The 24,741-nt window shown below is 42.8% G+C and overlaps 1 protein-coding gene across 1 annotated transcript; it reads left to right on the forward strand.

Annotated features, from left to right (window-relative positions):
- Window positions 1-207: 207 nt before the first annotated feature.
- LOC126198571 (uncharacterized) lies at window positions 208-900 on the forward strand (the record flags this gene model as incomplete). The annotated part of the gene is made up of 1 exon (XM_049935002.1): window positions 208-900. A coding segment is annotated over exon 1 (693 nt), but the record flags the coding sequence as incomplete, so codon positions are not given.
- Window positions 901-24,741: the final 23,841 nt, after the last annotated feature.

Here is a 24,741-nt window from a genome sequence, read left to right on the forward strand (position 1 = left end):
AAACACATTCCCAAGAAAAGGAACAGTAAGAAGGCTGGATGGCTATCAGTTGAGGCACTGCAAGTTGCAGAAGAACGAAGGAAAGCAAAAATCAAGGGAGAAAGATCAGCTATGTTTGAATTAAATAAAAATTTTCAGAAATTAGCTAGAAGAGATAAAAATATATTCTTTAATGAACAGTGCAAGGAAGTTGAAGATAGTAACGGAATGGGGAAGACAAGAGATCTTTATAAGAAAATTAGAGAAATTAAAGGAAAATTCCAGGCAAAAATTGGAATGATAAAAGATAGAAACGGGAAAGATCTGAGTGAAGCAGAGGATGTTAAGGAAAGATGGGCAGAATATGTAGAAGACCTATACAAGAAAGAACTGCATCATGACAGGGCTCCTACTGCTGATGTTAATGTTAATTTAGAACTAGAGCCAGATATTTTGGAGAGCGAAATCCAGTGGGCCCTTGAAAATATGGCTGATAACAAAACTAGTGGACGTGATGAAATACCAGCAGAATTGTTTAAAGTCACTGGAAAGGATGCAGTGAAAGTGCTGCACTCAATATGTCAAAAAATATGGATCACGCAGCAGTGGCCAGAAGACTGGAAAAGATCAGTATTCATCCCCATTCCAAAGAAGAAAAGTTCTAAAGAATGCTCAGATTACCGAACAATCGCACTTATTTCACATGCTAGCAAAGTTATGTTGAAAATCTTACAAAATAGACTTCGCCAATATCTAGATCGAGAGCTACCAGAAGAACAAGCTGGATTTAGGAAAGAAAGAGGAACTAGAGATCAAATTGCTAACATTCGGTGGATTATGGAAAAAGCGAGAGAATTCCTAAAAGATGTGTACCTCTGCTTTACTGACTACGCCAAAGCCTTTTACTGCGTCGATCACAACAAATTATGGAACGTACTGAAAAACATGGGTGTACCAGATCACCTCATTCATCTGATACGGAGTTTATACCTTGACCAAGAAGCCACGGTGAGAACTATGTATGGAACAACGAAATGGATAAAGATTCAGAAAGGGGTCCGGCAAGGCTGCATACTGTCACCGTACTTATTCAACCTGTATGCAGAACATGTTATGAGGAATGCGAGGCTAGATGAAGGAGAAACAGGAATTAAAATAGCTGGAATAAATGTAAACAACCTCAGGTACGCGGATGATACGATCCTGTTGGCAGAAAGTGAAGAAGAATTGAGAACACTCTTACTGAAGGTGAAAGACGAAAGTGAAAAAGCCGGTCTTATGCTGAATGTGAAGAAAACGAAAATTATGGAAACTACACCTACCAATTCGTGGGATATAGCAGGAGAAACCATGGAGGTAGTGACCACATTCAGTTATCTCGGTTCCCAGATCTCTGCTGACGGCGATTGCAGCCATGAAATCCGGAGACGTCTGTAGACAGGCGATGTCAAACTTTGACAAGGTTATAAGGTCCAGAGATATAACACAAGCAACAAAGATCCGTATTGTGAGGGCTATGGTCTTTCCAGTTGTGATGTATGGATGTGAGACCTGGACCATTAGAAAGGCTGAACGGCGAAGAATTGACTCCTTCGAATTGTGGTGTTGGAGGAAACTTCTTAGAGTTCCATGGACTGCAAAGAGAACCAACAGATCAATATTGAAGCAAATTAAACCAGATTTCACCATGGAAGGTCTAATGTTAAAACAAAAGCTGACCTACTTTGGACACACAATGCGAAGGCATGCCTCGCTTGAAAAAACATTAATGCTGAGGAAGATTGAATGAACTAGAAGAAGAGGACGTCAGAGGATGAGATGGATCGATGGCATCACAGCAGCAATGTGTTCCAACCTGGAAGGTCTACGGGAGAAAGTGCAAGACAGGAAAAAGCGGCGTGATTTGGTTCATGGGGTCACGAAGAGTCGGAACCGACTAAACGAATAGAGAGAGAGAGAGAGAGAGAGAAATTCCATGAGACACCTGAGGCCGGACATTTAGGATTTATTAAGACATAATATAGGATCCGCAAGAGATTTTTCTGACCAGGTTTATTTAGGAGTGCCCGTCACTATGTGTCGCACTGTCGATAGTGCCAGAGGAGAAAGGCAGTTCCTCAGAAACCACCTTACCGACTCATACCAATTCCACCAGCCGAAACGCCATTCCAGCGTGCTGGGGTTGACCTCCTCGGACGATTTCCAACGTCTGATAATGGCAATAGATGGATTATTGTTTGCACTGATTATCTGACACGCTATGCCATTACAAAAGCCGTGAAAACAGCTGAATCATTCGAGGTAGCCAAATTCATCGTGGAAGACATTGTATTAAAACACGGTACCCCAAGGTCGTCAATTACGGATCGAGGTAAAGGAATCTTGTGACAGAGATAAACTGTCAGTGCAACATTACTCATCACATGACGACTGCCTACCATCCGCAAACTAACAGGGCTTAGTGAACGCCTTAATAAGACCTTGGCCGACATGCTATCAATGTTCATCAATGTTGAGCAGAGCAACTGGGATGAGGTGCTACCCTTCGTGACGTTTGCCTACAACACCGCCAAACAAGACACCACAGGATTTACGCCATTTTTCCTGGTTCATGGGTGTGAGGCAAGTACGACGATGGACACTGTGTTTCTGTTGCAACCTGATGACGTGGACGACGACTAACTCGGCCAGGTTTTAACCAGAGCAGGGGAAGCTCGGCAGTTAACTCGACTCCGAACGCTGCAGGCTCAAGAAAACGATCGCCGAAGGTATGACGCTAGCCACCGACCGCCCTGTTGTCTACCAGCCTGGTGACGTCGTCTGGATATTCACTCCTGTTTGGAAGGTTAATCTCTCTGAGAAGCTCCTCAGGTGCTACTTTGGACCTATAAGGCTGTAAAACAGTTGTCTGATGTTACTTATGAAGTTGAAGATTTCGATCCCGACACAAGACGACGAAAGATCAGAGATACGGTCCATGCCCTTCGAATGAAGCCCTATAAGGATCCTGCAAGCCAGGGTAATTCGAAGCTCCAGCGACAGGCAACAAGCGGAAAGGTAACGAAGAGCGTAGCGGCAAAGGAAGTCCTAAGAAGATCACCGCCAGGGCGAGTCGGAGTATGCAGGACCGATGTCTCGTTCCCGGACTAGGAGGACGTAACACCGAGATGCTGTTCTCTTAAGGAGGGAGCAATGTTGCAGACGAAACTGACAAGGGAACCTTCCCATCGCACCCCCCTCAGATTTCGTTATAAGTTGTCACAGTGGATAGGCCTTGAAAAACAGAACACAGATCAATCGAGAAAACAGGAAGAAGTTGTGTGGAACTATGAAAAAATAAGCAAAATATACAAACTGAGTAGACCATGCTCACATAGCCAACATCAAGCATGATCTCATCGCAGCAGCGCCGTGGTCCCGTGGTTAGCGTGAGCAACTGCGGAACGAGAGGTCCTTGGAGCAAGTCTCCCTCGAGCGAAAAATTTCTCTTTATTTTCGCAAAGTTATGATCTGTCCATTCGTTCATTGACGTCTCTGTTCACTGTAATAAGTTTAGTGTCTGTGTTTTTCGACCGCACCGCAAAACCGTGCGATTAGTAGACGAAAGAACGTGACTCTTCAATGAGAACCGAAAACATTTGATCGCAAGGTCATAGGTCAACCGATTCCTCCACAGGAAAACACGTCTGATATATTCTATACGACACTGGTGACGGCATGTGCGTCACATGACAGGAATATGTTGTCGACCCACATAACTTGTACACTTGGCGAATGGCTAAAAACATTCTTCTACGTTGCCCGATTTAGGTTTCCTTGTGGATGTGATAATTACTCCCAAAAAAGTGATGAAAACATAAGAGTTTGTCACATAAACTGCAAAAAATGAATCCAACAGTTTCACAGTCGCTCACTTTACCTTGTGCTCTGTTAAAACAAATGTTTTTAACGTTTTCAAATTTTTCCGTGTGTAGACCGTCAAATCCTGCATATGTCCAAGCAAATCTGAACATGTCCTGGAATTTTGGAGAGCAAAGTTGATTATGTGTGAGTGCCTGAACTTTGATAATTGTCTGAAAATAAAAAATTAAAATTTTCGCTGAAAGGAAGATTTGAACCAAGGACCTCTCGCTCCGCAGCTGCTCACGCTAACCACGGGACCACGGCGCTGCTGGATGCTTTCTCTCCCAGATGTTGCCTATAATTACCATGGATTACTCAGTTTGCATATTTTGCTTAATTTTTCAGAGTTCCACACAACTTCTTCCTGTTTTCTCGATTGATCTGTGTTCAGTTTTTCAAGGCCTATCCACTGTGCCAACTTATAACTAAATCTGAGGGGGGTGCGATGGGGAGGTTCCGTTGTGAGTAGCATTGTCACCATAGTGTGGTGGTTATGATACTAGACTGTTGCATGGGGAGTCATGAGTTCAAAACCACGATGAACTTTAAAATTTTAATTTCGATATCTGGTTTGAGTACATTCTAGAAGTATCCACAAATGTCAAGAATCATTGTACTGGAATGTTCTGTAACTGTATATATACCATGTGTGTTCTGGCTGAAGGCAGTTCGCTTCATGCTCCTATATGTGCATATGCTGAATAAACCTTCGTCAAATGAAGTTAGTGTTCGTCACTCATCTAATTACACCTTCTTCTGCGTGACAGTCTCAGTAACTCACTAAGGAATGAAAAGAAAGCCAGATATACACTGCAAGCTCACTTTACTGTAAGTTGCTATTGATGCTCAAAAAAGAAATCTTTTACACTTTCAATCTTTAAGTTATAGTAAAATGTGTTTTATCCAGTTTGTGTTAAAATTAAATAGGCTTCACTGCCTTCTATTTTAAATTTTACTGCTGCACTGAACAAGGATAAGTTTCTAACAGAGCCAGAGATAAAGTACAACCTATCTTCTTTTGGTTAGCATTTTACACAAAAACTTTCTTTTTTGTTTGCTTTGTTTCTATTGCTTATTTCTTTTCACCATTCAGTACAGTATTTGAGCTTATATTTATTTTTCTTTTACAGGGCAAACTGATTACTTCTTTATTTCTTATCTCTTTTCAAGATGAATATCATAATGCAGTTCGTTTTTTTTATCAAAGTGTGCTATGACCTTTGATCACCTAATCCAACAAAATACAAGGAGCCCTTAACTACTTTAGGAGATACTGAGCAGTACTACCATTCTTCTAATATAAAGCCAAATCAGAACAAAGCAGATCCCTAAATCAGTCAATACCAGATATTAATGTGTCCAATGACACCTTATCAAACCAAACATCTGTGGATAAATTCCACTAGACTGAAAACCACCTCTTTATCTCCCAGTGTTTAATAGCTCTAAAAGGAACACAGAATTTGCATATACACCATCTGTTGCATAGCTCCAAACTTCCACACAAAACTAGCGCCAAGTCACGCCACTTAGTTGACTTATCACCTCATTATCTTACACACAACCATCCACAGAGTCAACAGTTCCCTTGGCCAGTTCTCCAACCTGGTACAAACTGTAACCTACTTCTCAATCATCATGTTAAAACAATTCTGAACCACGAAAAGGAACAACAGAACATCATGACTTCTTTTAACAAATACTTAATTATTTCCAGAATGAGATTTTCACTCTGCAGCAGAGTGTGCGCTGATATGAAACTTCCTGGCAGATTAAAACTGTGTGCCCGACCGAGACTCGAACTCATTCTGGAAACATCCCCCAGGCTGTGGCTAAGCCATGTCTCCGCAATATCCTTTCTTTCAGGAGTGCTAGTTCTGCAAGGTTCGCAGGAGAGCTTCTGTAAAGTTTGGAAGGTGGGAGACGAGATACTGGCAGAAGTAAAGCTGTGAGTACCGGGCGTGAGTCGTGCTTCGGTAGCTCAGTTGGAAGAGCACTTGTCCGCGAAAGGCAAAGGTCCCGAGTTCGAGTCTCGGTCGGGCACACAGTTTTAATCTGCCAGGAAGTTTCACTTAATTATTTGTCTGCGCCTGCACTCTGCCTGGCTGTAGAACATAAGATCCATCATCAAACGGCAATCCCATTGTACATCAGCTATCTACAACATTTTTTCATACATGAAGTAAATAACATGTTAGTAATACGAAATAATATGGATGATTGCCTACCTAACAGATGATAACTTATGTATAAGTTTAGGCTAGTCACTTGGCAGTGATATGTGTCACATGTTTAGTGTCACCCAACAGAATATCAAATTTTCTGACACTTTACCACAAGAAACAATACTAAGTATGATGCTTTTTACAACACCAATTACACCTTACATCACATAAATTGTATACTTTCGTAATACAGAGATGAACTTCATAATCCATGAAATTCGAAATGAGGACATTTCTCACAACGACCAAAGTTGGTACAGGTGGTGCAACAAGAAAGAGTTGAAACATAGTAAAAGATGATGGTGCAACAGGACGGAGATGGAATGTTGATATCCCATAAATAACATCTTTAAAACCAAGATAAAATTATTTATCGTTTATCAACTTCAAAACAGATGCAGGTTGCTTATATGAAATGTAAGTATAATTACAGATCTCAAATTGAAAAAGTAAATTCAAACTATGCAGCAAAATACAATTATTTCTCTAAATATGGAAGTCTTCAAGCACAAAACAGATATGGCAGTACTGATGCAATTTAATTAATCTATGAAATTTTAAAAAATGCACGTAGCTTGCATATTAACACTACTGATAAGACTTTTAGATTAAGCAGCCCTTGTTAATGACTGGAGTTCGATTGTTGTATCACACATTGTAAGCACAATGGACCCTGAATTTAAATATTTCCACATATCACCTGTCTGTATTACTCTTTAAATTCATGCAACTTGGATATTGGAACTATTGAAATAAATTATAGGTTAGTCGGAAAGAATAATTCGATTTTTCTGCCATATGCTAAATTCAACAACATAAAAAAATTGGTTCCACAGCATTCCAAAACACAGCTGAGTACTTCTGCTAATCTAACTAGTTGCTTAAAGTCCATTTGTCGACAAGAATTAACAAATTGAACAATATTATGTACTTCAGTTTTCTTTGTGTTGTGAGTTTCTTATTTTTTTCCTATTTTGAAATTATCATAAGGGAATTGAGTGCGACTCTCACCACATGAAGAGGAATGAGCGATCACAGTCGCTCTTATGACAGTTCTGCTTTCTTAGGAGCACAGAAAGCGGACGTACGATGAAAACCATGCGAGGGGGAGGAGTAGTATTCTCTCCCATACCGTTCCTCTCCCCTCTGACACTCAAAGTTCTCGTTTGATCCACTGTTTACACAATAGTTTCCACAGTGTGATAGCAGAAAACGACAAGTGTTTTGAACTACAGGTTGAAGTTATATGCTAACATAGAGTCATTATACTACTTGGCTGTGTTTTATATCAGTTTCAGAAACGAGTTTTGGCAATTGTAGACATGACCACATCATTGTTTACTTTGGTTGTTCTCGTCATCAAATGCACTTTAAGCCGTAGATTAAATCAGCAGGTGTCTTCTGCAGTAAGACATATGTGTCATTATATAACGAGCTGAGTGAAATGAATTGAATGTAACCTAGACAACACTTGTTGGAAGCACATTACAGAGTACCTGACGGCTCAACACAAAAGTTTTGTCTCAAGTACAGATCAGTGGACAAAGTTCAAAACCATCGTACAATATGCGTTAGATGAGTATGTGCCAAGCAAGATCGCAAGAGATAGAAAAGAGCCACCGTGGTACAACAACCGAGTTAGAAAATTGCTGCGGAAGCAAAGGGAACTTCAGAGCAAACATAAACATAGCCAAAGCCTTGCGGACAAACAAAAATTACGCGAAGCGAAATGTAGTGTGAGGAGGGCTATGCGAGAGGCGTTCAATGAATTCGAAAGTAAAGTTCTATGTACTGACTTGGCAGAAAATCCTAAGAAATTTAGGTCTTATGTCAAAGCGGTAGGTGGATCAAAACAAAATGTCCAGACACTCTGTGACCAAAATGGTACTGAAGTAGAGGGTGACAGACTAAAGGCCGAAATACTAAATGTCTTTTTCCAAAGCTGTTTCACAGAGGAAGACTGCACTGTAGTTCCTTCTCTACATTGTCGCACAGATGACAAAATGGTAGATATCAAAATAGACGACAGAGGGATAGAGAAACAACTAAAATCGCTCAAAAGAGGAAAGGTCGCTGGACCTGATGGGACACCAGTTCGATTTTACACAGAGTGCGCGAAGGAACTTGGCCCCCTTCTTGCAGCGGTGTACCGTAGGTCTCTAGAAGAGCGTTGCGTTCCAAAGGATTGGAAAAGGGCACAGGTCATCCCCATTTTCAAGAAGGGACGTCAAACAGATGTGCAGAACTATAGACCTATATCTCTACCGTCGATCAGTTGTAGAATTTTGGAACGCGTATTATGTTCGAGTATAATGACTTTTCTGGAAACTAGAAATCTGCTCTGTAGGAATCAGCATGGGTTTCGAAAAAGACGGTCGTGTGAAACCCAACTCGCGCTATTCGTCCACGAGACTCAGAGGGCCATAGACACGGGTTCCCAGGTAGATGCCGTGTTTCTTGACTTGCGCAAGGTGTTCGATACAGTTCCCCACAGTCGTTTAATGAACAAAGTAAGAGCATATGGACTATCACACCAATTGTGTGATTGGATTGAAGAGTTCCTAGATAACAGAACGCAGCATGTCATTCTCAATGGAGAGAAGTCCTCCGAAGTAAGAGTGATTTCAGGTGTGCCGCAGGGGAGTGTCGTAGGACCGTTGCTATTCACAATATACATAAATGACCTTGTGGATGACATCGGAAGTTCACTGAGGCTTTTTGCAGATGGTGCTGTGGTGTATCGAGAGGTTGTAACAATGGAAAATTGTACTGAAATGCAGGAGGATCTGCAGCGAATTGACGCATGGTGCAGGGAATGGCAATTTAATCTCAATGTAGACAAGTGTAATGTGCTGCGAATACATAGAAAGATAGATCCCTTATCACTTAGCTACAAAATAGCAGGTCAGCAACTGGAAGCAGTTAATTCCATAAATTATCTGGGAGTAGGCATTAGGAGTGATTTAAAATGGAATGATCATATAAAGTTGATCGTTGGTAAAGCAGATACCAGACTGAGATTCATTGGAAGAATCCTAAGGAAATGCAATCCGAAAACAAAGGAAGTAGGTTACAGTACTCTTGTTCCCCCACTGCTTGAATACTGCTCAGCAGTGTGGGATCCGTACCAGATAGGGTTGATAGAAGAGATAGAGAAGATCCAACGGAGAGCAGCGCGCTTCGTTACAGGATCATTTAGTAATCGCGAAAGCGTTACGGAGATGATAGATAAACTCCAGTGGAAGACTATGCAGGAGAGACGCTCAGTAGCTCGGTACGGGCTTTTGTTAAAGTTTCGAGAACATACCTTCACCGAAGAGTCAAGCAGTATATTGCTCCCTCCTACGTATATCTCGCGAAGAGACCATGAGGATAAAATCAGAGAGATTAGAGCCCACACAGAAGCATACTGACAATCCTTCTTTCCACGAACAATACGAGACTGGAATAGAAGGGAGAACCGATAGAGGTACTCAAGGTACCCTCCGCCACACACCGCCAGGTGGCTTGCGGAGTATGGATGTAGATGTAGATGTCATTATACACACAGCCGAGTCGAATGAATTGGATGTAACCTAGACAAAGCTTGTTGGAAGAAGCAATATGCGCAGTCAGTGAGCTCAGTATTCAAGATGCCTGCCTTGTGACATTGTTTTTAACAAGCATCACAGAACAACTTAGAAGTAGAAAATAATTAGTTTGAGATCCTTACTACCTTATACCATCTACAGTGCACAATTCAAACTTTGCAAATACAATTTTTTGAAGAAATGCCTTTGAGCAGGGCACAAAAAGTTCAGAGCATTCGGATACTTTTGATTACAGCCAGGATGACCACATTGTTATTGGCTGTTTCATTTTAATGGCCTCTAAATTACTTTTAGATACGGAAAAATGGAACCATTTATATAAATAATTTTGAATGTGGCACAAAAAAATCTGAACCTTGAGATACTTTGAGCACAGCCAAGATGGCTACATTGTGAATGACTGTTTCATTTAAACTGTCTTTAAAACGCCTACACCTGATTGATGGAGAGGGGTAGGGAGGTTAAGTGTTACAAAACATAGGAAGCCTAATTCCGCCATCTTAGTTTTTTTAAATTTCCTGACATTTTTAATTTTTAAATTTCTCACCATTTGCCACCTTGGATTTTTTAATTTACCACCATCCACCCTCTTGAATTTTTAAATTTCCTGTCACCCATCATCTTGATGAAGTCACCCATTCCAGGTCATTGATGACGTCACTGCCTCTTGTGTAGAGGTATGCCTTAGGCAACCTGATGGGCAAAGTGAGCTGTGGGAGTAGTGGGCCCCGTAGATGTACTCCTTTCCATCTGCAATAGTTCTGACTTGAAACAGAAAGAGGAAGAGGGCCAACAAAATAAGTAGTGTAAAAAATTTAATAGCCCATCACCAAAACATTCAGACTAAAGTTTTTTACTTTAATAATCGGTAGTTTTCAGTTAGTTGTAATATCTTTGTATTAGTCACTAATGTGTATCATTGATATATTCTTAGAAGAACTGGAAATGCTGTTAGATGTATTAAGACAGACTAGATGGGTACAATATGGTACTGTAATAGGGAGACATATGAACTAAGACTTTGATTTAACAACACATAAACATCATGTCACTGACTTGAAAAACCTACTAAGACACAGTAATTTACGCAGGGCCAATAGTGCACCTATAAGAATTTAATTATGTGTAGAAGATATTTTTGGTAATTTTAAAATTACAGTTATATCATGTGATACAGCAATGTTTCCATTTTCTGATCATAATTCTGTATCTCTGAATTAACCAGTTCGATCCCTCTCGATAAGAGTAATATAAATAGACCTGTCCTAAAACTTGTGATTACCAGACTTGTCACTGATGATAAAACTGTCAGGTTTGGTAATTCCCTTGCTAACATAGACTGCTTTGACCAATGTTATTATCACATAAATTGTACTTTAAGTATTAGTTTTTCACAAAGGATAATATTTGATAGATATTTAGTGATAATATTCTCATGAAGAAATGCAGCATAATGTTTCAGAACAAAGCTTCCAAATGGACATAATCCTTGGTAAATTAAATAAATGACTAAACTGAAAAATCAAATTATATTTTTGTACAACACATATAATAGATTGAATACTGACCAAGCCTGATTAGCTTACATTAAATATAAAAATGAGTATAAGAAAGCACTGTAGAAGTCAAAACATAATCTCAGAAGTACTGTGAAATCCACCGATAAATGAATGGAAACCAGTAAGTAGTGTGGTTAAATAGCCAAGAAATAACAAAATTAATATCTCCCCCCTCCCAAAATTCAATGATTTTTTAAATTAAATCAGTTGAAGAAGCAGGAAATAACTATCATCAAGTCTGATAGCAGTTCATTCACTTGCTTTTAAAAAATGTTGTGCAGTGTATCGTGGGATCAGCATCACATAGTATTGACAGAGGACATCGAAAAAGTTCAAAGAAGGGCAGCTCATCTCATGTTAACGCGAAATACGGGAGAGAACATGATGGATATGACAAGAGAGTTGGTGTGCCAATCATTAAAACAAAGGCGATTTTCGATCGGCAGGATCTTTTCACAGTCTCCAACGTTCTACTCCGACTGCGAAAATAGTTCATGACACCTACCTACATAGGGAGAAATGATAGTTGAAATAAGATAAGAAAAATCAGGGCTCGTACGGAAAGATTTAAGTGTTTGCTTTCCCAGAACTCTGTTAGAGAGTGAAAGAGTAGAGAAATATTGTGAAAGTGATTTTATAAACCTTCCATCAGGTATTTAAGTGTAAATTGCAGGGTAGTCATGTAGCTGTAGATGCATAGCGTATTATTTATCCTTTGTGGTATAAACAGGTGTCTAGCTATTGGATATTATCCTGATAACGTAAATTGTCTAGGGCAGTTGCAGTACACAAAACAGGAGATACAGGCTCTCATTCAAGTTACAGGCGAAATTCCATAGACACAGCCTTTATTATGATGGAATTGTGATTTACCAACAGTTATCGATTTACTTTGAAAATCTAGTAATAATTATTTGATCATGATATGGCTTTAGGAAAAACCTGCCAACTGTTAATTCCATAGACTATGTAGCCAAACACTTCCTTCGAGTGTTTCAGTACAAAGACTTTGGTTTCAAATAGTGCAGTTCATGACATAAGTTCATGGGTTGTAGAAAACAAACTAACACTAAATCACAGCAAGACTCAATTTTTACAGTTTCTGACACGCTATTCAACAAAACCTGACGTTTTAATTTCACAGAATGGGCATATGGTTAATGAAACTGAACATTTCAAATTTCTAGGTGTTCAGGTAGATAGTAAACTGTCGTGGAAAACCCACGTTCAGTATCTTGCTCAAAGTCTTAATGCTTCCATTTTTACTATTCGAATGGTATCTGAAGTAAGTGATTGTTCGACACGAAAATTAGTCTACTTTGCTTGTTTTCATTCGCGTATGTCGTATGGTACTATATTTTGGGGTAACTCTTCCCATTCTAAAAGAATATTTTTGCCTCACAAACGGGCGATTCGGGCAATAAGTGGTGTAACACTTTAACATAGACAATAAGTGGTTTAACATTTTAACATAGACAAATGTAATGTATTGCGAATACATAGAAAGAAGGATCCTTTATTGTATGATTATATGATAGCGGAACAAACACTGGTAGCAATTAGTTCTGTAAAATATCTGGGAGTATGCGTGCAGAACGATTTGAAGTGGAATGATCATATAAAATTAATTGTTGGTAAGGCGGGTGCCATGTTGAGATTCATTGGGGGAGTCCTTAGAAAATGTAGTCCATCAACAAAGGAGGTTGCTTACAAAACACTCGTTCGACCTATACTTGAGTATTGCTCATCAGTGTGGGATCCGTACCAGATCGGGTTGACGGAGGAGATAGAGAAGATCCAAAGAAGAGCGGCGCGTTTCGTCACAGGGTTATTTGGTAACCGTGATAGCGTTACGGAGATGTTTAGCAAACTCAAGTGGCAGACTCTGCAAGAGAGGCGCTCTGCATCGCGGTGTAGCTTGCTCGCCAGGTTTCGAGAGGGTGCGTTTCTGGATGAGGTATATAATACACTCCTGGAAATGGAAAAAAGAACACATTGACACCGGTGTGTCAGACCCACCATACTTGCTCCGGACACTGCGAGAGGGCTGTACAAGCAATGATCACACGCACGGCACAGCGGACACACCAGGAACCGCGGTGTTGGCCGTCGAATGGCGCTAGCTGCGCAGCATTTGTGCACCGCCGCCGTCAGTGTCAGCCAGTTTGCCGTGGCATACGGAGCTCCATCGCAGTCTTTAACACTGCTAGCATGCCGCGACAGCGTGGACGTGAACCGTATGTGCAGTTGACGGACTTTGAGCGAGGGCGTATAGTGGGCATGCGGGAGGCCGGGTGGACGTACCGCCGAATTGCTCAACACGTGGGGCGTGAGGTCTCCACAGTACATCGATGTTGTCGCCAGTGGTCGGCGGAAGGTGCACGTGCCCGTCGACCTGGGACCGGACCGCAGCGATGCACGGATGCACGCCAAGACCGTAGGATCCTACGCAGTGCCGTAGGGGACCGCACCGCCACTTCCCAGCAAATTAGGGACACTGTTGCTCCTGGGGTATCGGCGAGGACCATTCGCAACCGTCTCCATGAAGCTGGGCTACGGTCCCGCACACCGTTAGGCCGTCCTCCGCTCACGCCCCAACATCGTGCAGCCCGCCTCCAGTGGTGTCGCGACAGGCGTGAATGGAGGGACGAATGGAGACGTGTCGTCTTCAGCGATGAGAGTCGCTTCTGCCTTGGTGCCAATGATGGTCGTATGCGTGTTTGGCGCCGTGCAGGTGAGCGCCACAATCAGGACTGCATACGACCGAGGCACACAGGGCCAACACCCGGCATCATGGTGTGGGGAGCGATCTCCTACACTGGCCGTACACCACTGGTGATCGTCGAGGGGACACTGAATAGTGCACGGTACATCCAAGCCGTCATCGAACCCATCGTTCTACCATTCCTAGACCGGCAAGGGAACTTGCTGTTCCAACAGGACAATGCACGTCCGCATGTATCCCGTGCCACCCAACGTGCTCTAGAAGGTGTAAGTCAACTACCCTGGCCAGCAAGATATCCGGATCTGTCCCCCATTGAGCATGTTTGGGACTGGATGAAGCGTCGTCTCACGCGGTCTGCACGTCCAGCACGAACGCTGGTCCAACTGAGGCGCCAGGTGGAAATGGCATGGCAAGCCGTTCCACAGGACTACATCCAGCATCTCTACGATCGTCTCCATGGGAGAATAGCAGCCTGCATTGCTGCGAAAGGTGGATATACACTGTACTAGTGCCGACATTGTGCATGCTCTGTTGCCTGTGTCTATGTGCCCGTGGTTCTGTCAGTGTGATCATGTGATGTATCTGACCCCAGGAATGTGTCAATAAAGTTTTCCCTTCCTGGGACAATGAATTCACGGTGTTCTTATTTCAATTTCCAGGAGTGTATATTGCTTCCCCTACTTATACCTCCCGAGGAGATCACGAATGTAAAATTAGAGAGATTCGAGCGCGTACGGAGGCTTTCAGACGGTCGTTCTTCCCGCGAACCATACGCGACTGGAACAGAAAAGGGAGGTAATGACCGTGGCACGTAAAGTGCCCTCCGCCACACACCGTTGGGTGGCTTGCGGAGTATAAATGTAGATGTAGATGTAAATTCGCAAACCTCTTGTCGACCCCTGTTCACTAGTCTGGGTATTCTGACTTTGGCCTCTCAATATATATATTCTTTATTGTCATTTATTGTTAACAATATCAGCTTATTCCCAAGACTAAGCAGCTTTCATTCAGTTAATACTCGGCAGGAATCAAATTTTCATTTGAGTCAGACTTCGGTAACTCTTGTGCAGTATATTGCTGCATCCATTTTCAATCAAGCTACCACAAGAATTCAAAAATGTTGGCAGTAATCCAACGGTTTTCATATCGAAACTGAAGACAAAAAAATGGCTCTGAGCACTATGGGACTTAACATCTTAGGTCATCAGTCTCCTAGAACTTAGAACTACTTAAACCTAACTAACCTAAGGACATCACACAACACCCAGCCATCACGAGGCAGAGAAAATCCCTGACCCCGCCGGAAATCGAACCCGGGAACCCGGGCGTGGGAAGCGAGAACGCAACCGCACGACCACGAGATGCGGGCTAAACTGAAGAGTTTCCTCATGGGTCACTCCTATTCTGTCGAGGAGTTCCTTGAAAAATTAAGCTGATTCTAATGTTGTATTGTTGACTGCGTTTACTTAAACTTATGGCTTGACTTTTTTTGGGTTCATAAACATTTTATTTTTATCTGTTATTACTTTTACGTTGTAATTTCATGTACTGACACTTTCCATGACCTTCGAGATTTGCTCCTCACTACGGAACATGACATGTAAATAAAAATAAAAAAAACGAGTTAAGGTAGTTTTTATTCAGCAAGAATTCCGAAGGGATCTGTACTGGACCCTTTCTTATTCCTAATAATGATTAGTGACCTGTCATCATCCATTAAACCCAGTACAGTTCGTGTATGGACACGACAGGATGGGACGTGAGTCATGCCAGGGTATATCAGTCGGCGGAGCACTTGGCTGCGAAATGCAAAGGTCTGAAGTTCGAGTCTCGGTCTGTCACATAGTTTTAACCTGCCAGGAATTTTCATCTCAGCGTACATTGTTCTGAGAGTGAAAATTCGTTCTGGAAACGACTTAGGTTTACAATAGGTTATATTTGTTATTTTCAGGTCACCTAACCATGGAAAAGCTGTAGAACAACTAAGGGATCTTGACATTTAAGTCAAAGGTGAGTGTGATACACTTTTGCTTGCTCTTTGTGATGTACACATTTAACATAAAATTAACAGAGAGCAGAGTTCTCTAAAATCTCAATCAAACTTACACAAAATGACGCTTACTCTGGCGGTGGGGTACCAAATTATGTGAAGACTGTATGGCGAAAAAGCAGCAAGATCTACTCATCTTGGCAGCTCGCTAACTCAAAGTTAACGTGACAGAAGGGACGAAATATTATAATCAAATAGGCAACACAAGTTTGGTAGCAGAACAAGTAAGTTGTGAGCAGCTCACAATATGGACTGCACTACACAAAATTGCAACAATTACATTTCCCCAGAAATAAGGTAGGGCGCGCCACTCAGATCTACACGGCGGCCGGGCGGAACTATACGTGGAGTGGACGACTCAGTGTTGTTGCCAATGTGCCGATCAACATACCACTAATTTCACGAAAAAAAAAAAACAGGGGAATGCACCAAAACTTCTCACTCTTGGCACACAAAAGACACATTAACAAACAAGAAACTGCATTCACTGATAACAGCGGTTGCTGGCGAATGTGAAGGGGATTGTGATTGACAAGGTGTGACACTCGTCTGCGATCTCTGACAGATATTTTTACGACCGCTCTTTGTTCGCGGTTTTACACAGCTGTGAGCAGTGCATCACTCTTCGTAAACACGTTGGATAGATCGCCTTGATGACAACTTTATTCGCCGTATGATAACGAGCACAATCAAACACGATAGCTCCTTACTGCCTTATCGACCCAGCTTACTGTGCTGATTCCATGCATCGACAGTGGAGGGTAATAAGAGCACCTGGTACGTTTATACAACCTACAGCCTGACAAAACGACCACTGTGTTGTTTTACGTAGGTGACGAATATTTTGCCTGTTGAGCTTATTTCAAATAACTCACAGCCAGAATTACTTCAGTAAGCAATTCTGTGTATCTATTATCCGGTGAGATTTCTTCAATTACGTGAGGCCTACTACACATAGAGTCCAATAATCCCACTCAGGATATTCAAAATCTACTGCCTCTTACACTGAGGTGACGTAAGTCATGGGATATCTCTAATATCGTGTCGGACATCCTCTGGCCAGGCATAGTCCAGCAACTCGGTCCATAATGGCGACAATGTTGCCAGTGTAGGATTTTCTGCACGAAATGACCTCTTGATTATGTCTCATAAATGTTCAATGAGTTTCACGACGGGCGATCTGAGTGACCAAATAATTCGCTCGAATTGTCCAGAATACTCTTCAAACCAACCGCAAATAATTGTGACACAGTGACATGAGTGGCTGCAAATGGTCTCCAGGTAGCCGAACAATACCAATACTAGTCAATGATTGGTTCACTTGGACCAGAAGATCCAGTACATTCTATGTAAACACAGCCCACACCATTGTGGAGAGACCAACTTGCATAGTGCTCTATTGACAACGTGGGTCCATGGCTTCGTGGGGACTGCATCACACTCGAACGCTAACATCTGCTCTTGCCGACTGAAACCGAGGCTCATCCGACCAGGCTACGGTTTTCCGTAGTCAAGAGCCCAACCAATATGGTCACGAGCTCACGACGGGAGCTGCAGGTGATGTTCTGATAGCACAGGCACTCGCGTCGGTCGTCTGCTGTCATTGCCCATTAACGCCACATTGATTTCTGCGGTTATTTCAGCAATGTTGCTTGACTGTTAGCCCTGAGCCGGCCGGTGTGGCCGAGCGGTTCTAGGCGCTTCAGTCTGGAACCGCGCGACCGCTACGGTCGCAGGTTTGAATCCTGCCTCGGGCATGGATGTGTGTGATGTCCTAAGTTCTAGGGGACTGATGACCTCAGATGTTAAGTCCCATAGTGCTCAGAGCCATTTGAATTTTGTTAGCCCTGACAACTCTAAGCAAACACCGCTGCTCTCGGTCATTAAGTGAAGGTCGTCGGCCACTATATTGTCCGTGGTGAGAGTAATGCCTGAAATATGGTATTTTCGGCACACTCTTGATCTGTGGATCTCAGGATACTATATTCTCTACCGATTTACGAAATGGAGTATCCCATGCGTCTAGCTCCAACTACCATTTCGTGTTCAAAGTCTGTTAATTCCCGTCGTGTGGCCGTATTCATGTCGGATACTTTTTCACATGAATCACCTGAGTACAGATGACAGCTCCGCCAATGCAATGCCCTTTTATACCTTGCGTACACGATACTACGGCCATCTGTATATGTGTACGAGGTGCGGCTAGAAAAAAACCGGACTGATGCTGGAAAAAACATTTATTTACAATTATTTACAATTTCATGTTATCTCCTTCAATGTACTCTCCTCCTCGGTCTCTACACCGCTCCATACGAATTTTCCACTGTTCACAGGAATGCTGCAGATCATTTTCGGTAAGTCCATACATTACTTCCGTCGCTTTTTCTTTTACTGCTTCAACAGTCTCAAATCTAGTTCCTTTCAAAGCTGACTTGACTTTAGGGAAAAGAAAAAAGTCACAGGGGGCCAAATCAGGTGAGTAGGGTGGATGATCTAAGATGGGAATGTTGTGTTTTGCCAAAAACGTCTTCACTGACAACGCACTGTGAGCTGGGGCATTGTCTTGGTGAAGGATCCATGGCTTTTTTTTCCACAAATCGTTCCGTTTTCTCCGTACTCGCTCACGTAGGGTAGCCAGGACGCTAATGTAGTAATGCTGATTCACTGTTTGTCCCTCTGGTACCCAATCAATGTGCACAATCCCTTTGATGTCAAAAAAAAAAAAATCATCATTGCCTTGAATTTCGATTTTGACATTCGTGCTTTTTTTTGTCGTGGAGAACCAGGAGTTTTCCAATGCATCGATTGGCGTTTAGTTTCGGGATCGTAAGTAAAAAACCACGATTCATCGCAAGTAATAACATTTTGTAAGAAGGTGGGATCACTTTCAATGTTTTCCAGGATGTCAGAACAAATCATTCTTCGGCGTTCCTTCTGTTCAATTGTGAGACACTTTGGAACCATTTTTGAACACACTTTGTTCATGTTGAAACTTTCATGAAGAATCTGCCTAACACTTTCCATGTCAACTCCTGTTAACTCAGACACTGCTCTGATTGTTAAACGGCGATCTTGTCGAACAAGTTTACCGATTTTTTCAATGTTTGCATCAGTTTTTGCTGACAATGGTCTGCCAGTGCGAGTGTCATCACTGGTGTCTTCGCGGCCATCTTTAAATCGTTCAAACCACTCAAACACTTGTGTTCGCGATAAACAATCATCGCCGTACACTTGTTGTAACATTACAAACGTTTCACTTGCAGATTTTCCTAGTTTGAAACAAAATTTGATGTTAACACGCTGTTCTTTCTGTACACTCAACATTTTCCGACGCACAGACAAAACGTCAACTACTTAAAACAGACGCCACGGGCAGACTGAGTGCAGGAGGCAGATGAAACTCGAGCAGTAGGCGGAGCGAGAGTCACGTGACAGGCCACGCGACTTTCAGCCTTATTGCATTCGTTTTATTGTTTCACCAGTACTAGTCCGGTTTTTTTCTAGCCACACCTCGTATATTACTATCCCATGACTTGTCACCTCACTATATTTTGAACCTGTCTCAGGTCCGATGATGCGTATTTCTCATGTGGGGTGTTCAAAAGAAGAGGTACGAAACAACGCTGTAGGTATAACTGAAGTCTTTATTCAAAAGTAATCACCAGACGCCTGAGCACAACTATCCCACTGTGCCACGAGCCAAACGATTCCCTGCTCCCAGAACTCCTGTGGCTGTGACAGCAGCCAGTTCTCCATTGGATCCATTTCGTCGTCCGAGTTGAAACGGATCCGTCTGAGATGTTTTCGTAGCTGACCATGCACATGGAAGTCACAGGGCAACATGTCCGGGCTATAGTGACGATGCTCATCTTGCTCCCAATTGAACTTGGCCATTACACTCTGTGTGGCCTTGGAGACGTGTGGACGCGTATTATCGCGGAGCAGAATCACCCTCCCCGTGAGCAGCGCAGGTCGTTAGCTCTTGAAGGACTTGCGAAGGCTACGGAGTGTCTCACAGTATACGTCATCGTTAACGGTTTTTCCGTGCTCAAGGGATTCGATGGGTATCGAAAAAGACGGCGCAGCTACGTATTTTTTAGCGCGAGGTGACGATGCATGCTACCATGACCTAGGTGTCTCACTACGTTATCCCAAAGCGGCGTATGCAAATTGCGACCGGTTTGGTTGTCATGAAGTTCCGTACCTGTTCATTTCAACACTCCCTATACTTTCAGCTTGCCATGATTTGTAAAAGTTGCTTCACTGGTAAAGAGAATTATTTCAAGAAGGAACCTATTGTTTTGATGTGCATCAGAACAGGATAACATAATTCCATGTGTCTTCTGAAATCTTGTGTGGGTAATATACCAATTAAGTGACACATGATATAGGTGGAAACTGTTAGCGCACAAAATGCGAAAAACCCTTGACTGACGTATTCCAGAGGCACTCGAAGTTTCGATTGTGCTAATTTACGGATTAGCGAGCACAACTCTCAGAATACTTATTTCGTTCGCTCTGCTCGCTGCTGGTTTGCCACTTACCCTCAGATAAACATTTCAGTGCTCTTTCAAGTATAGTTTTTTTAACATTTGCTGAATTGATATTTCTGTTGGACTTAGCTGGTCGGGATACTTTTGTGTGTAAAACTCAACTGTTCACTTCGAGTATTTTCTGCATTATTTGTAAAGAAGTAGAATAGCTAATTTCTCTTGGTTTGTGAAACACGTTTTTTCTAATGTATCCATCACTCTGTACAGTTGTGAGAAGTACGCTGAGACAGAATAGAAATCTGCATTTGCCCTGAGGTCTTTTTATATGTGTGATGTGGCGGTACATCACTTTCTTCCTAATCTTAACATGAAATACTTCTTTATTTTGGTGTGAAAACACGAACTTCCGTAATCTGTTCGATGTACAAAACAGTGAAATCCTAAGTTCTCAGTATTGTAATTTGTCTGAAGTTACTAATCAGATTTTGAAGAGTGAAACTCAGTTTCAGAACTATCGTATTATCAGCATAAATATTTATAATATTACTTGAAAAAGCGACGTTGATATCAATATCTCAATAATTAATATAGCTACGACAAGTTCCTCATCTTTCAAAAAAGCCAGATTTCTGTAAAAGTCCATTCCTATTTGTAAGATGCGAAACACTTTTGGAGACAGAACACATCGTAATTGCTGTAAATGTTCCATTCCACATTCCTCAGTTTGCTGAAATATAAAGATCAATTTTCAAATCCATTCCCAAAAATATTACCGGTTATACAAAGGTTTGATATTTTACACTGTGTGTCCCCCATAGTAAAGCCCAATCTGTAGCTGCTGCGTACATGAAGCACTCAGTAATCACTATCTCTCACACTAAAAACATCATGTGGTGCAATGACAGGAGCTAAGAATAACTGTGTGACCTATGTCACTTTCTGTAATGATGATATCGTAAATGATGCATCTGCCATACACAGCATAGGGTCTCAGATAATGAATTATCAAACAGATTTCCTCACTCACAAATGTATTATACATAAATGAAGCGTTTCCCATGTCGCAGCACGGTGAAACAATTCGCTTACCCTGCAGTGATAAACTGTTGCACGGGTTTATAAATAAAAGTGAAAATACACTCCTGGAAATTGAAATAAGAACACCGTGAATTCATTGTCCCAGGAAGGGGAAACTTTATTGACACATTCCTGGGGTCAGATACATCACATGATCACACTGACAGAACCACAGGCACATAGACACAGGCAACAGAGCATGCACAATGTCGGCACTAGTACAGTGTATATCCACCTTTCGCAGCAATGCAGGCTGCTATTCTCCCATGGAGACGATCGTAGAGATGCTGGATGTAGTCCTGTGGAACGGCTTGCCATGCCATTTCCACCTGGCACCTCAGTTGGACCAGCGTTCGTGCTGGACGTGCAGACCGCGTGAGACAACGCTTCATCCAGTCCCAAACATGCTCAATGGGGGACAGATCCGGAGATCTTGCTGGCCAGGGTAGTTGACTTACACCTTCTAAAGCACGTTGGGTGGCACGGGATACATGCGGACGTGCATTGTCCTGTTGGAACAGCAAGTTCCCTTGCCGGTCTAGGAATGGTAGAACGATGGGTTCGATGACGGCTTGGATGTACCGTGCACTATTCAGTGTCCCCTCGACGATCACCAGTGGTGTACGGCCAGTGTAGGAGATCGCTCCCCACACCATGATGCCGGGTGTTGGCCCTGTGTGCCTCGGTCGTATGCAGTCCTGATTGTGGCGCTCACCTGCACGGCGCCAAACACGCATACGACCATCATTGGCACCAAGGCAGAAGCGACTCTCATCGCTGAAGACGACACGTCTCCATTCGTCCCTCCATTCACGCCTGTCGCGACACCACTGGAGGCGGGCTGCACGATGTTGGGGCGTGAGCGGAAGACGGCCTAACGGTGTGCGGGACCGTAGCCCAGCTTCATGGAGACGGTTGCGAATGGTCCTCGCCGATACCCCAGGAGCAACAGTGTCCCTAATTTGCTGGGAAGTGGCGGTGCGGTCCCCTACGGCACTGCGTAGGATCCTACGGTCTTGGCGTGCATCCGTGCGTCGCTGCGGTCCGGTCCCAGGTCGACGGGCACGTGCACCTTCCGCCGACCACTGGCGACAACATCGATGTACTGTGGAGACCTCACGCCCCACGTGTCGAGCAATTCGGCGGTACGTCCACCCGGCCTCCCGCATGCCCACTATACGCCCTCGCTCAAAGTCCGTCAACTGCACATACGGTTCACGTCCACGCTGTCGCGGCATGCTACCAGTGTTACAGACTGCGATGGAGCTCCGTATGCCACGGCAAACTGGCTGACACTGACGGCGGCGGTGCACAAATGCTGCGCAGCTAGCGCCATTCGACGGCCAACACCGCGGTTCCTGGTGTGTCCGCTGTGCCGTGCGTGTGATCATTGCTTGTACAGCCCTCTCGCAGTGTCCGGAGCAAGTATGGTGGGTCTGACACACCGGTGTCAATGTGTTCTTTTTTCCATTTCCAGGAGTGTAGTTGGCCATAAGTTGCACTGGCAAGGCAGTCGCTTCACTCTCAAGGAGTCCAGATATACATCAAATATTTTCGGAGTCTTCAGCTATAACATCAGTAACTGCTTCGTCCACAATTAATTTCAAGTAAAATACGAAGTTTTGTTGTAACCCTGCAGAAATGTTCTTACTGGTTACGTTGAGAGCATCTTTCACACTCAGTATATCATGTGCAGATTCTCCTTTATATCCATTGAGTAAGCATGTTGAGCTGGAAGCAATTGTTGCTGACATCTGTTACAACATGTGGTGCAATCACTGGATACTATTGTCATTCCTTCTCATTTTAAATACCACAGACTCCACCTCGAGTGAGAATTCTCAGGGATGTAAAAGGACCTGAAAAGTATCCTACATTAACGCCAGCGGTGAAGATCTTTTATTGTTGGATTACATTGATTACTACTAATAATAATTAGAGACATGGCTCTGCGCCATTTGTCACAAGTATTTGCCATACATATTTATATTTTAAAGATGCCTTGACCATAAAAAAATTGGTTCATTATTAGTTGCACAGCTCGACTGCTGAATCTACTACAATACCCTCAAAACTACCTAAATGCAAAGAAACCGTGTACAGAATGTTGAAGACTCATTTACAATGCGTAATGTGTCCCGCAATACTTTCAGATAGGGATTTGTTACACCAGAATACAACTATCCGAGGATTTATAAAAAGGAGCAATAAGACAAACTTTTGATTTAGTACTGAATTTGTGAAAGAATCCATAATTGTGTGTACTGGGCTAGTGAAAATCCGTGCATAACTAGAGACAGGCATGTTAATATACCTGCAGTGTAAGTCTGATGTGGCCTGTCATCTAGAGAGTTAATCAGGTGGTACTTCTTTGAAAGGACTTTCACAGATCGTTCTTATCTACAAAATGTTGCATACGATAACTCCAGGTCTGATTGATATTTGTCAGTGCGGATTATTACTTACAATGGGATGGGGCACCATCTCACTTTCAACCTGATGTGAGGTAATTTCTCAGTCGCACATTTCCTTCAAGATGGAGAGCACCAAGAGGAAGCGCTGTGGAGCATTCAGCTCTGTCGCCGGATTTATCCCGTTTAAACATCTATCTCTGGGATACTGCAAAGAAGACAATTTCTGTCGCAAAAACAACAAACACTGAACAATCTAAGAAGGGAAATTGATCAATATGATTAGTATGTCAGTCTAAATAGTTGTGTCCGCAGCTCGTGGTCTCGGTATAAGTGTTGTCATCATTTCATCGTCATTCATGAAAATGGAGAGTGAGACTGAGCAAAGGTTGGGAATTTGTACGGGCGCTGATAACCGCGCAGTTGAGCGCCCCACAAACCAAACATCATCATCGTCATCATCATCATCATCATCTAAGAAGTGGTCGATGCACTTGGCTGGAAGGTGGTAATATTGAGCATACATCGCTCACATCCACTCTCCTTCGGAATAGAAGACTCCAGGTCTTTCTGCAGGGTAAGAGGACGAGGTAGCACATACGAGAAAAGAGTGGCCTACCACAACACATTGTGCTCGCCGTCGTGCTTTTTAACATTTACACCAATGATCAGCTCATTACAGAACACTCCAGGCATTTCATCTACGCTGATGACACAGCATCGTAAGCC

The sequence above is a fragment of the Schistocerca nitens genome, chromosome 8 (genome assembly GCF_023898315.1).
Source record: "Schistocerca nitens isolate TAMUIC-IGC-003100 chromosome 8, iqSchNite1.1, whole genome shotgun sequence".
NCBI lineage: Eukaryota > Metazoa > Arthropoda > Insecta > Orthoptera > Acrididae > Schistocerca > Schistocerca nitens.